Here is a 14,574-nt window from a genome sequence, read left to right on the forward strand (position 1 = left end):
TTTTTTAACTCCAAATCTTCTATCTTTTCCGCCTTTGTGACCGTGTTGCCACCTTTTTCTAATTCCTTTAAAAACAACTCAATCTCTTTTTCTTCTTCTTGAGTAAGTACATTGAAAGATTCAACAAGAGATCTCTCTAAAGGGCTAGATAGATGAATTTGGTTCGCCACTTCCACTACACTCTCTTCAGTAACATCCATGCGAAAACAGTCATTCTTGTCATTTGGTTGCTTCATGGCATCGAAGAGATTAAAGCATACCTCTTCATCTTGAACTCTTAACTTCATTATACCATCATCAATGTCGATCATCATTCGGGCTGTTTTCATGAATGGTCTCCCAAGAATGATAGGTGATTCCTTGTCTTCTTCCATGTCAATCACAACGAAGTCTACCGGAAACAAGAATTGTCAACTTTCACTAACATGTCTTGTGCAACACCGTAAGTTAGAGTGGTTGATTTATCTGCTAACTGTAAAGTCATTCTTGTTGACTTCATCTCAATATTTCCCAACCGCTTCACTATTGATAGAGGAATTAGATTGATACTTGATCCTAAATCAATCAGTCCATTCCCGATATTTTGATTACCAATTGTAACCGGCAATGTGACTCTTCCGGGGTCTCTTGCCTTTTGAGGAAGGCGTGATATTATGGCATTACATTGTGCATCAAGTAGAACAACTTCTTCTTCTTTCGGTCTTTTCTTCTTTGTTAAGATATCTTTCATGAATTTGGCATATTTTGGCATTTGAGCAATTGCTTCGGAGAATGGAATATTAATTTGTAGTTGTTTAAAAATTTCCATAAACCTTGCATATTGCTTGGCATGGTCCTTCTTTGATGGAGCATGAGGATACGGAAAATGTTGACTGGGTATCACGTTGCTTGCCAACTTTTCTCTACTGCTTTTTCTTTTTAGCTTTTCTTTCTTTTTGACTTCTTTATTCACATTCTCTTCTTCAGCATTAGTATTGATAATTTCATATTCTTCATCTTCTCCGTCATGTTTTTCAGCTTCCTCTTCCGTATTATCTTCAACCACATTCCTTTCAGTTTCATTATTACTTCCTTTTTGCCCAGTCCTTGTCACTACCGCTTTGCAGTGCTCTTTTGGATTCTCTTGAGTGTTGGCTGAGAATGTTGCATTTGACTGATTAGCTGCAAGTTGTTTAGCCAGTTGACCCACTTGAGTTTCCAAACTTTTTATCGCTGCCTCTTGATTCTTGTTATTCGTCATTGACATTTGTATGAACTGATTCATGGTCTCTTCCAACTTAGATTGTCCTCCTTGTTATTGTGGCGACGGTTGAGTGTAAGGTTGAAAGGCTTGTTGTTGGTATCCCTGATTCTGTGGCCTTTGTTGATAACCTTGATTGTTATTCCTTGGTGGATACCCTTGTTGATACGGAGGATTTTGATATTGATTCTGCCTTTGTCCTTGGTTATTGTTCATGTAATTCACTTCCTCTTCCAGAACTGGTGGACAGAATCCTGTTTGATGATCTCCCTTGCATAACTCGCACTTAGCAACTTGATAAGAATTAGATACCCCATTCAGCTCCTTGATTTGTTGTGGCAATTTAGACATTTGTTGTGCCAAAAGTTCCACTTGTGATGTTAGTAGCTTATTCTGGGCCAGCAGAGCATCACTGTTGTTCAACTCCAATACTCCGGGTTTCCTATCTCTGACCGTTCGATCATGGTTGCCCTGACGATCATTTAGAGCCATTCGCTCTATTATCTGAGTAGCTTCAGCAGGTGTCTTGGACATTAGTGAACCACCAGCTGTGGCATCCAAGAGTGTCTTGTTCGTAGCTGTGAGCCCGTTACGGAACATGTGGATTTGATCAACTTCCGCAAAACCGTGTCCTTTGCACTTTCTCAACATAGCTTTATACCTTTCCCATGCTTCATTCAATGATTCATTACTGCCTTGAGAGAATACTGCTATCGCTGTTTTTGCTTCAAAGAATCGATTTTGAGAGTAAAACCTTTCCAGAAATTTTTCTTCTAAGGTATTCCAATCAGTCATCACTGTTTCGGGTTGATCCAGATACCAATCTTTTGCCTTAGATAACAAAGAGTGTGGGAACAACCTCTTGAACAGTGCTTCTTCATCAGCTTGAGCTACACCAGTTATACCTGCTAACTCATAGAATCTAGTAAGATGTGTATACGGATCTTCGTGATCCAATCCGGCGAACTGTGGGTTGAGCCTTGGGCTATTAGCACATGGACCAGTAGCAGCCATGTTGACAACAGTAGGTTGTATAATAACTTCCGGTTCTTCTTCCGTGAATAGTTCGTGAAAGAAGAGTCCTTCTTGTGACTCGTCAATAGCTTCAAGTTGTTGTGACGATGTCGCGGTTGCGTTGTCTCTTGTTCTTGCTATGTTTGCTCTTCTTCGTGCTTTGCTGTTTAATCTCCTAGCGGTCCTTTCGATCTCGGGATCAAAAAGAAGTTGATCACTTGTGACTTTACTGCGCATACACGAATTTCTGCACAAACTAACAAACGAGTGAAACAACCAAATCAATGAAATAGTAACAAAAACTCAAAATAAAAACTATTGCAATGCGTGCAATATTGACACCAATCCCCGGCAACGGCGCCAATTTGTTGAAAGTATTTGTGGGTAAATATTTTCGGTAATATATCGTATCCACAAGGATTGGTTTAATATCACTGCCGTTCTATAGTTGATTATTTTGAGTGAGAAAAGTTATTTAGGTTTGTTTTAGGATTATAATACTATCAAATGTAAGCAATAATCTAAATGCAAATAATGAACGTTTGTTAACGATTAAGGAAATATGTTGAGCCTTAGGGTTCATCAACCTATTCCTATACAATTTATCAATTAATTCACAATTAAACAATCTTTTGAATTACTATCTTCACTTATCCTCAAATATGATTCCATGTCTGCAAATCAAATTAGATAGACTTTTACCGGTATGAGATTCGATCTCTCCAAATATCAATATCGATAATAGTAATAAGGAATGATAATTATGAAAAATCAATCACAATTCCATCTCTGCAAATTGAAATTGAATCAATATAGTAACCTAGGGCAAAAGTTAGAATCTTTTCTTTCGATCAAAGACTCCACGGTAATTTAATATAAAAACAAGGTTTCTTATTGATAATAAATTGAAACAATTGTTCATAGGAAAGAATCAATGATATTGTATATTCATAGGTTAATTACTACCTTAAACTCAACAAGAGGAATTTAGCTCTCCATAGACATGGAGAACACACAAGAATTAATAGAGGGATTCATCTTCATCAACAGAATGTCTTCGATTGGTAAAGATTTGGCCTTCGATTGTTGTTCTCGGCTGCAAACTCAGAATGCTCTCCTAATTTCGCTCACAAAAGATCCCTTTCTTATGAGGCCTAGGGATTCTATTTATAATATTTTAACTTTGTAACGCAGCCACCGCGCCTCGGCACGCAATGGCGCGGCGCGAACTCAAGGCAAAGAGTTTGGCGCGTCTCGCCCCTTTATTGGCGCGGCTCGCCCTTTAATTCTTCTTTCTTCTTTGTGATTCTTCCTCTCTAGAGCTCTACGCCTGCGTGTTTCCTAGTCTTTGCCTCTTAGCTTCAATATCTGCACAAATAACACCCAAAGTGATGCAAGTTGTTCTAAGATTAGCATCGAACCTCGAAAGTTCAATTCTAACTATAAAATCCGTAAAATTCACAAGATCTATTCACTTTTAGCTCAAAAGGTAGTTAATTTAACACATGAAATTACCATTAATTCACTCCTAATAATAATGCTCGACAAGGTGTATTTGCCTGAGTGGCAAGAGGTCATCAGTGGGAGCTACATGCTCGATAACAATAGCCTGCGGGCTTCCTGAGTGATATAAAGTCCTAGCATAATGTTCGGCAGGTGTATTTGTCATAATGACAAGGAGGAGTTTACTCCGGATTTGGTACCACATGTATATGCATAGTCGAGTCTCATTCATCATTGTCTGTTTTTATAATTTATGTTATAATTCATGTGTCGCATTACTTATATATCGATTGTGGTTGAATGAGTGGATTGCCGTGACTTTTATTCTTGAGATATTATGTTTATCCGTGTGTTGTATTTTGATTAATTGTGTTTTAGTCACTACATATATTATAGTTATTCGTAATGAACTATATACTCACCCTTCTGCTGATTTGATGCTTGAGTGGCATCCTGCAGATTAGCCGCTTCGGGAGTCTTTGGAAGAGGTAGTTCTCCAGTTGGTCTTGTCGGTTGCTCTGATAAGTAACACCGGGTAGTCGGGAGTCTGTTGTTATTTATTTGTATATGACTCTTTTGAACATGTATATGTGATGATGTGCTGATGTGTATTGTAAACACTTTATTTTGGAAAACTCCTCTTTGAGAGTGAGAGCTATACGTATATATATGTTCATATCTTCCGTGTGTTATGTATCGTTTTATAGGCAGGTGTTGCATGCTTTTGGCATCGCTGATGGCCGTTTGTTTTCTAGGTGTTTGTTTGGTTACTTAGTGTAACATCCTAATAGTGTTGTACGAAATTTTAACACTCTGATATTTTCTTGCCTAAATGCTTGGGTAGAATTGGGGTGTTACAGACACACATTAGTCTCATAACAAAGAGGCTTCTGATTCCTGACATGGAACAAAACCGCACTCGGGGGAATTAAACATACATTTCTTAATTCTATTAATGTTAATCCAACATCATGTAACTAAAAGTCCATTTGCCATAACTTTTAAATTAACTAGAAGCTTGATATCTAAGCATATTCATAAAGGTAATTAAAATACCTTTCCAACGCTTCCGACCGGGCTTCATTTCGAGTTACGAAACTCAAGTTATGATCAAAACAATAAAAGTCATTTTTCTTTCAGTGAGCAATCGATTTACAGTATATGCAAATCGATTTGCACCTGAAGCAGAGTAAAAAATAACATATTTTCCTGCATAATTCAGTCCCAAAGCATTCTAATACATCCCTAAGGTTCCCCAATTAGCCAAATTCGAGTCTCATCATGTAATAACAACACAAGGCATTAATTAGCATAACAATCACTCATGTTTCATCATGAAATCAAACATGCATCATATAATCTCAACCTAAACCCTTGATCATACAATTTCCCCCAATTCCTACCCAAATTTTTAACTAATGGAACTCACCTTGACCAAAAAGGAGGTTAGGACATCATCCATGTATCAATAGAACTCCCACCATGGCCAAAGTTTCACCTCCATCAACAACAAATCTGTAACCCCTTTTCTCCAATTTTCAACATGAACATCCAAGTTTTAAACTCCCTTTTCTCCTTCGATATAGAAGCTATAAACATGAACCAATATACTAAATTGAAGGGAATTTTGTGTAGAATCCAGAAATGCAAGAATTACCTAAATTAGAGCTTCAAGTAAAAAGGTATGGCTTGTTGAATGAAGACTATCCATGAAATTCGTGTAAAACTTTCAGCTTCAGACCCCTAACTTCAAACTTGAGTATCTCCCTCCTCAAGGACATGCAAGAAGCGAACCATATATGTAGATTGTAGAGAATTTCGTGAGCTTTCTGAAAAGTCCGTCCTTGCCTCATTCCGAGTTACGAGAAGAAGGTTATGATTGTTTTAGTGCAGGCTACTCAAGGAATACGGGATTGGTGTTTGAAAGTGAAGAAAATGGCTTACCCTCTCTATTCTCTCTATTCTCTATATAAAAATCTGATTTTTATGGTGTTATAACCAAACACAACCTTAAGTCCACATGCAAACTTTGCACCATGACTAAAATGCCCTTCAACTAAACCTTAATTACTAGTTTGCCATCTTGTTAGTTTCTAACCAATACCATTGTATTCCAACTACTCCACTAACTTCTTCTCTAGTAACAATTCTACACACACACACACACACACACACACACACACACACACACACACACACACACACACACACACACACACACACACACACACACACATATATATATATATATATATATATATAAATACAAGGTCACATTCACAAAGAAGTTTTTGATCCATGGCAAACTCCACAAGCAAACAAACAACAAGGCTTAAGCAAAAGAACTCAAGGAAATGCTAGGTTGGCTATTCAAGACAAATCAGGTCGACCTGCAATATATCTAGGTCGACTCAAAACTAAGAAAACAAGAAAGTTTCAGAAATACCACAAGTAGGTCGACCTAACCACACTCCCAGGTCGACCTAAACTGAAGAGTTTTTGTCATATCACTGTTAGGTCGACCCACTCACATCCACAGGTCGACCTAATCTGAAGAATTCTTCAAAAAGCTGAATTAACTGATTCTAGGTCGACCTAACCTAGCAATAGGTCGACTCAACTGGCAACAAATTCATTCTGACTCATTCTTACCTCTGTTAGGTCGACCTAAGCACCAAGGTAGGTCGACCTATCTGCTAAAAACTTCCCAAATCATGTGTTCACTCTGCTCCAACATACCAGCAACTCATATATATTATCCAAGGTTCAATTATTGAAATCAACACCAACGACTGAAAGATACACAAAGGCTTCTCATCTTCGTTCTTCGTCATCTCCAACACAATTACACATAATCATTCTTGCGTTGAGGGTTAGTGATCGAGTTCGATAACGTCCATGGAACGGAATTGAAGATTCCTAGTGGGTGAAGATTTGTGGGGTTTTTGGTGAATAAAATCCGAGGGTTTTGTCCTCCAAGATAGGTGTTTCTTGGGGGTTTTTATCAAGAGGTTTCATCGAGGATCCATCTGAGTGTGAAGATTGAAGAACAAGGGTTCAAGGCAATTCAAGACACTGCAGAAAAGGGATCAAGTGAAGCTCTTGGATCACCTTGATCTGGTTCAAGATTAAGGGGGAAGAAGATTCAAAGGATCGACATAATTGGTTTATGGTTTATCGCTTTGTTATCTTCTTTGTATAAACTGCTTTCAACATTAATGAAAGATTTCCCAATTTCAGTTTGGAATTGGGGGCAGACGTAGTCGTAGCGAGGACGATCGACGAACTGCCTGAACAAATATCGTGTTCTTCTCGCTTTTATCTTTTCATTTACGTTCTGTTCATATTTGGTCATAATTGCAAAATTGATTAACGATTCAAGTGTTAAAATTGTGAATTGAGGTTCTGCATAAACATCACAATTCACCACATCTTGAATCATCATCAATTTGAACATTATCACCAAGTGTTTGTCTTTTTGCTTATTCCATTATTACTGCATTGCAAACCAAAGTTTGTCAATTTAGAAGTTAATTGATTTTCAGCTGTGAAACGTATTGATTCGATAACATATCACTTCATCAGTAATCTCAATTATCTTGTGGTTTTGTCACATATACGACCCTTGCAATAACGGTCCGGAATAGACGCAAGTCGATTCAGAACCGCTTTCGCTTTAGTTCAAAATAATTCCGAAAAACTCTGTGAGATCTATTCACCCCCCCCCCTCTAGATCCTCAGGCCAGCGTCTAACAAGTGGCATCAAGAGCTCTGGTTTATTCCGTGCTACGTGAAACACTTATTGGAAAGATGGCTTCCGGACCTAAAGGGGCTCACAATAGAGCTCCAGTTTTCAACGGAGAAAACTATGGCTATTGGAAGGATTGTATGTGTGTCCACATCAATGCAATTGATAGGAACATCTGGACAGCTATTGTCAATGGTCCCTTTCAGATCACCATGACAAATGCAGCTGGTGCAGTTGTTCCAAAACCAGAAAATACTTGGGATGCTGAAGATGAAAAGAGATATGCATACGATTGGAAAGCGAGAAACATTCTAATCTCAGCTCTAGGAGTTGATGAATACTATCGCGTTTCCCATTGTAGATCCGCTAAAGCTATGTGGGACACATTGCAAGTTGCCCACGAGGGAACGGATGATGTCAAACTAGCTAGGATCAATACGTTAACTCAAGAGTTCGAACTCTTCCACATGGAAGATGGTGAATCCATCGAAAACATGCAGAAGAGATTCGTTCACCTGAAAAATCGGTTAAATTCTCTTGATAGACCTGTTTCCAATGCAGTTGCTACTAACAAAATCTTAAGATGCTTGAACAGGGAATGGCAACCCAAGGTTACAACAATAAAGGAAGCAAATGATCTAAACACCTTAGACATTACCACTCTCTTTGGTAAACTAGAGGAACATGAACAACGCCTTAAATGCCTTGACATGCATGAGAAAAGGGCAAAGAAAGAAAAGAACATGGAGAAAGAGGTAGAGAAGAAGTCAATAGCTCTAAAAGCTTCAAGCTCCAAGACCTCAAGACAAGAGCTAGAGGATAGTGATACAAGTGATGACGAAGACTCCGATGATGAGGAAATGGGACTGTTTGTGCGAAGATACAACAAATATCTAAAGAAAAATGGAGCAAAACATTCTGACAAAGGCTTGATCAACTATAGAAAGCAATCAAACAAGTTCAAACAAGATGACGACAACAAAGGAAAAATCAAAGGCCCTTGCTTCAATTGTGGGAAAGCCGGTCACTACAAACCGGATTGTCCATACCTTAAGAAAGAAAAAGAGAAGAACCAAAGCAAAGGTCATAACAAATCTAAGAGAGCCTACATAGCATGGGAAAGTGATTCATCTAGTGAAAGCTCATCAAGCGATGAAGAAAAATCAGCAAACCTATGTTTTATGGCTCATCAACACAAGAAAAAGAAAGCTGTAAGTCATCTTAAACCTGAACTCGTAGATAAGGTATCTCATTCTCAACTAAAACTTGCTTTTGAAGAATTACATAGAGATGCAATTAAAGCTTTCAAACTTTTGGCCTCAAATAAGAAAATCTTTTCATATCTTGAATCAAAAGTTGAGAAAACCGAAAAGGATATGGAAGCTTTAAAACAATCTATGCTAGACATTCAAAAGGATAAAGTTGAAATAGATCCTACATCATGGTTTGGTTGTGAGACATGTCACATTTGGCAAAAAGAAGTAAGAGATCTAAAAGCCAAGTTAGACAAGGCTCTACAACCAAAAGTGACTTTTGCGGTTGATCCAAATAAGTTCAAAAGATCGTATACTCCTTTATATAGTAAATACACTTTTGTACCAAAAGTATCAACTAGCAAAACAGCATATTCTCATCATATTACCTGTCATTATTGTTGCAAAAAGGGACATACCATTGAAAAATGCAAATTTAGGAGAATTTTAGTTCCTAAATGAGTATTTCAATGGTTGCCTAAGTGCAACAACTTCTGTACTCACCACCTAGGACCCAATGAAGATTGGGGACCTTCTATTCTAAATTAACTTTGCAGGAAAAGTGTCTTGACATCGCCGAAAGGTGGTGGTTCCTTGATAGCTGATGCTCAAGACACATAAAGGGAGACATATCACTTTTTGGTATGTCATCTATGAAGAACTATTCTTGGCAAAGGAAATGTAGGTGACCTGGCCACTACTAATGTATAAGATACATCACAAATACAAGTTAACCCGAAAAACACAAAGGACGCATTACTTGATGTGCAATTGGCAAGTTGCATTGCAAGGAAATTTAAACCTATTCTAAGCAGAATAATGTTTGGGACCCTGTCCCGCATCCGGGAGAACATCAAGTAATCGATACTAGATGAGTTTTTCGCAAAATCAAGCAATCAAGTTGTGAAACATTCTATCAAGACAATTCATCATTAAAACTAGGAGTATGGCACACTGACAAGAGGATTCCACACAATGATGACAAAACACCTACATATTGAGAAAGCGGTAACATGTTTATTGTTCACTTCCAAAAATTTTATTGATACTATAATATGCTACCAATTAACATGCTTACAGTGACTTCATACATGTTTATCTATATATCTCAATTACATATATGTGTCTATCATCTCCATTCATAACATATCATGTTTTGGGCATACAAGCAAGTAACTAAGCATAAATGCATCATATAGTAACATCCCTAAGGCATTTCAAACATTTGAAGCAACTTAGGTCGACCTAACCTGCATCTGAGTCGACCTACAGAAGAAAACTTTCAGCAGAAACCAAAAATGCCCAGTTACGTCGACCTACCCTCTTTTTAGGTCGACCTAATCTGCAATTTTTTTTAAAGGTTTCTCTGTTAGGTCGACCCAGCCTTCATTTAGGTCGACCTACTGCTTCAAAAATTCCCAAATTTGGGTCTGTTGGTCGACCCGACCCATCCCCAATCATTCATAATCTTTCCTCTTTTCATTCCCACTCATTCTCATATCATTGTGTATGGCCAACCCTAATTCCTCAAGTTCAAAGAGTGTCAAAAATCATCCCTCACACAAATCATCAACAACCATGCCTCCAAAATCAAGAAAGGGAAAGGAAATTGCCTCTGGTTCATCATCTCAACCGGTAAGTGCTCTTGTTCATCCTGATTGTAGGGAAAATTTTGAGAAATGGCAGATGAAAAGAAAATTTGTTAAGCAATATACCTATGATCCAAATCTTGTCGAAAACATGCATATCCCCGATGTCGCTGCTTTGATTGAATATCAAAATATTCATCCCTTAGTGCAATGTGATACTCCGTACTGTGAAAATACCGTCAGGGCTTTCTATGCAGGATTTACAAAAGGGGATGGTTGTAATTTCCGATTCAAAATGGGCTCTAGGTCGCATGTTGTTGACAAACGGGCTTGGATTAGTATCTTTGGTCTCAAAATTGTAGGTGATGAATTCTGTATGGAAGACGGGGATGTACCGGGAAACTATGACCATGTGGCCTACATGAAGTCTATCCTCAAAGACCCTTCCGTATTTGACAGACCTAATGAAACAATAACAGCCGGTCACCTGAAGCGAGATCCTAGGCTCCTAAATTGGGTCATCTCAAGAATCATTTGACCAAGAGCAGGAGGGTACTCAAGAATTGAAAGGAATGAAGTTGTGCTCATGTATCTGCTGCAAAATAGAACGCGTATACATTGGCCTTACTTCCTAACTGCTAAGTTTCATGAGGTCCAACAAAAAAACTACAGCCCTGTGTTATGGATCAATCATTCAAACAATTGTCAATCACTTCGGCATGCGGCTTGATCACTTACACTACATCAGCATACACCAATCTCAAGAATTCTCACAAACCACCTTGACTCTTATGGGATACCATTGGAATCCAGTTAGGAAAACCTACTATCTCATTCAAAAGGGAACAGGGAAGGTTATCTACAATTATGATGATCCCACGGAGTTTGGAAACAATGCAGGAAATGAAGAAGAAGGACTTGATCAAGACAGTGCAAATGATGATGATCACCACATGGAAGATGTTGCACAAGATACGGATGCAAATTGGAGATATGTTCCTTCACAACAAGAGGATATCCCTTGGGGATACACGGCTCCGCCTCCGCCAGATCAAACCAACATCATTTCCATGTTAGAGAATATGCAACTCCTACAACAACAACACTTCAACACACAACAGCTCCAATTCCAACAAATGCAACAACTCCAACAAGATCGCTATGAAGAACAACAACGACAATATCAATCGTTGTACAACTTAGTTCAAGACCACAAAAGCGATTTTGAGACTTTTGCCTCCAACTCGACTCTAAGACAGAATCGGTTTGAGGAAACGGCATTGCATCGTCATGCCAACATAAGTCAAAGCTTCAATACTCTAAACCACTCCGTGCTTGATCTGTTGGAACAAGTTGAAGAAGACCGTCCTCAAACATTTCAAAGAGGAAGAGGAAGACGGGGAAGGCGTTAGGATGCATATCTTTTCATTCCATCATATCATTACATCTCATTCCATCATTGTCATGAATATTTACTAAAAATTTCTAAGTACTTAGTTTAGTTTTCTTTTAAATTTGTCTGAATATTATGTGTGCTTGGTTGTAACATTAAAAGTTTTTTTTTGGATATTATGTCACCTCTACTTGCTTCTGTTAACGATTATGTGTGCTACGTTCCTGCCTTATCTATTTTATACTATCTCTTGTTTCTATTACTCGTGCATTTCTTTTTCTTTTTGATGCTGTCAAAGGGGGAGATAGATGCTGAGAGTACGGGGAATAGATGCTGAGAGTACGGGGGAGCTTAGTTATGGATGCTGAGAGTATGGGGGAAAAATCACTACTTGTTCTGCTAGAGATGTCACTGATTGTTTGCCATCATGATATGTCATTGAGTGTTTGCCATCATCAAAAAGGGGGAGAATGTAAATACAAGGTCACATTCACAAAGAAGTTTTTGATCCATGGCAAACTCCACAAGCAAACAAACAACAAGGCTTAAGCAAAAGAACTCAAGGAAATGCTAGGTTGGCTATTCAAGACAAATCAGGTCGACCTGCAATATATCTAGGTCGACTCAAAACTAAGAAAACAAGAAAGTTTCAGAAATACCACAAGTAGGTCGACCTAACCACACTCCCAGGTCGACCTAAATTGAAGAGTTTTTGTCATATCACTGTTAGGTCGACCCACTCACATCCACAGGTCGACCTAATCTGAAGAATTCTTCAAAAAGCTGAATTAACTGATTCTAGGTCGACCTAACCTAGCAATAGGTCGACTCAACTGGCAACAAATTCATTCTGACTCATTCTTACCTCTGTTAGGTCGACCTAAGCACCAAGGTAGGTCGACCTATCTGCTAAAAACTTCCCAAATCATGTGTTCACTCTGCTCCAACATACCAGCAACTCACATATATTATCCAAGGTTCAATTATTGAAATCAACACCAACGACTGAAAGATACACAAAGGCTTCTCATCTTCGTTCTTCGTCATCTCCAACACAATTACACATAATCATTCTTGCGTTGAGGGTTAGTGATCGAGTTCGATAACGTCCATGGAACGGAATTGAAGATTCCTAGTGGGTGAAGATTTGTGGGGTTTTTGGTGAATAAAATCCGAGGGTTTTGTCCTCCAAGATAGGTGTTTCTTGGGGGTTTTTATCAAGAGGTTTCATCGAGGATCCATCTGAGTGTGAAGATTGAAGAACAAGGGTTCAAGGCAATTCAAGACACTGCAGAAAAGGGATCAAGTGAAGCTCTTGGATCACCTTGATCTGGTTCAATATTAAGGGGGAAGAAGATTCAAAGGATCGACATAATTGGTTTATGGTTTATCGCTTTGTTATCTTCTTTGTATAAACTGCTTTCAACATTAATGAAAGATTTCCCAATTTCAGTTTGGAATTGGGGGCAGACGTAGTCGTAGCGAGGACGATCGACGAACTGCCTGAACAAATATCGTGTTCTTCTCGCTTTTATCTTTTCATTTACGTTCTGTTCATATTTGGTCATAATTGCAAAATTGATTAACGATTCAAGTGTTAAAATTGTGAATTGAGGTTCTGCATAAACATCACAATTCACCACATCTTGAATCATCATCAATTTGAACATTATCACCAAGTGTTTGTCTTTTTGCTTATTCCATTATTACTGCATTGCAAACCAAAGTTTGTCAATTTAGAAGTTAATTGATTTTCAGCTGTGAAACGTATTGATTCGATAACATATCACTTCATAAGTAATCTCAATTATCTTGTGGTTTTGTCACATATACGACCCTTGCAATAACAGTCCGGAATAGACGCAAGTCGATTCAGAACCGCTTTCGCTTTAGTTCAAAATAATTCCGAAAAACTCTGTGAGATCTATTCACCCCCCCTCTAGATCCTCAGGCCAGCGTCTAACAATATTTATATATATATATATATATATATATATATATATATATATATATGTATGTATGTATAAATGCACATTCTCACTTAGTAAAATAAATATTAGGGTGTTATATTCTCCCCCTCTTAAATAGAATTCGCCCTCGAATTCCTTACAATCACCACAAGAATAGGTTCCTGACATCCTTTCCAACAAGGGGACGAATGCTTCTTACGTTCCTCCTTTAGTTAAACCCTACGACTTTATCCAAAAGTCATCCTATCCCAGAAAACATCGCTCCCTGCTACGCTCGCGCCGTTAACAATCCTGACTAGAAGCCTCAGTCGCTTTGCAACACATGCTTCAATATTTCGTTCAATCTTACTTGCAAATTGACTCTCTCGAGGTTTCCAACCTAGATCCCCTCACATCAAGCTTGCATAGCTCAAGGATCTCTAACAATCCAGTAGTGAGGCACTTGGGGTATACCACTTAGGTTTTAGAAAACCAGAAAAACATAACATTGTGGAGAAATAGCAAAGTATCAGAGAAGAGGAAAATAGGAGAAGAGTGAGTACGAGCAATTTCCATAGCGGGACAATTTTGGGGGATTTTGACGGGAACATAAATTAAAGCGACCTTCAATCCAAAGGTAAGGGTGGGGTTTTTGCTCTATATACGAGAGTATGATGAATTGTATGTGGGGTTTTGGGAATCAAATTATCTATGTGTTTTCGGTTGATTTTCTGGTATGTGTGATAATTGTTGTGTGTTGTTCTTGGAAATTTTGTGTAAAAACTTACTGCTATGTGATTATTGTTGGCTTGTGTTATCTGTGATGTTGAAATAAATTTGGGATTATGATCGATGAAATATTTTCTGTATTGTGGATGAATTGGT

General features: G+C 38.2%; 1 protein-coding gene across 1 annotated transcript; it reads right to left on the reverse strand.

Moving 5' to 3' along the window:
* Positions 1-391: 391 nt before the first annotated feature.
* LOC131659926 (uncharacterized) lies at positions 392-1,240 on the reverse strand. Its single transcript, XM_058929038.1, has 2 exons — positions 813-1,240; positions 392-701 (listed from the first exon to the last, which is right to left on the reverse strand). Exons 1-2 carry the CDS (start codon positions 1,238-1,240, stop codon positions 392-394), a joined length of 738 nt encoding a protein of 245 aa, XP_058785021.1.
* Positions 1,241-14,574: the final 13,334 nt, after the last annotated feature.

This window comes from Vicia villosa, linkage group LG1 (assembly GCF_029867415.1).
Source record: "Vicia villosa cultivar HV-30 ecotype Madison, WI linkage group LG1, Vvil1.0, whole genome shotgun sequence".
Taxonomy (NCBI): Eukaryota; Viridiplantae; Streptophyta; class Magnoliopsida; order Fabales; family Fabaceae; genus Vicia; species Vicia villosa.

What these genes read in the sequence shown, in the direction of transcription:
- LOC131659926 (XM_058929038.1), bottom strand. Translation starts at nt 1,240, where the DNA reads ATGACGAATAACAAGAATCAAGAGGCAGCGATAAAAAGTTTGGAAACT. An exon ending in CATGCCAAGCAATATGCAAG is followed by an intron (nt 702 to 812) that starts GTTTATGGAAAT and finishes AAAGAAGAAAAG; the next exon opens with ACCGAAAGAAGAAGAAGTTG.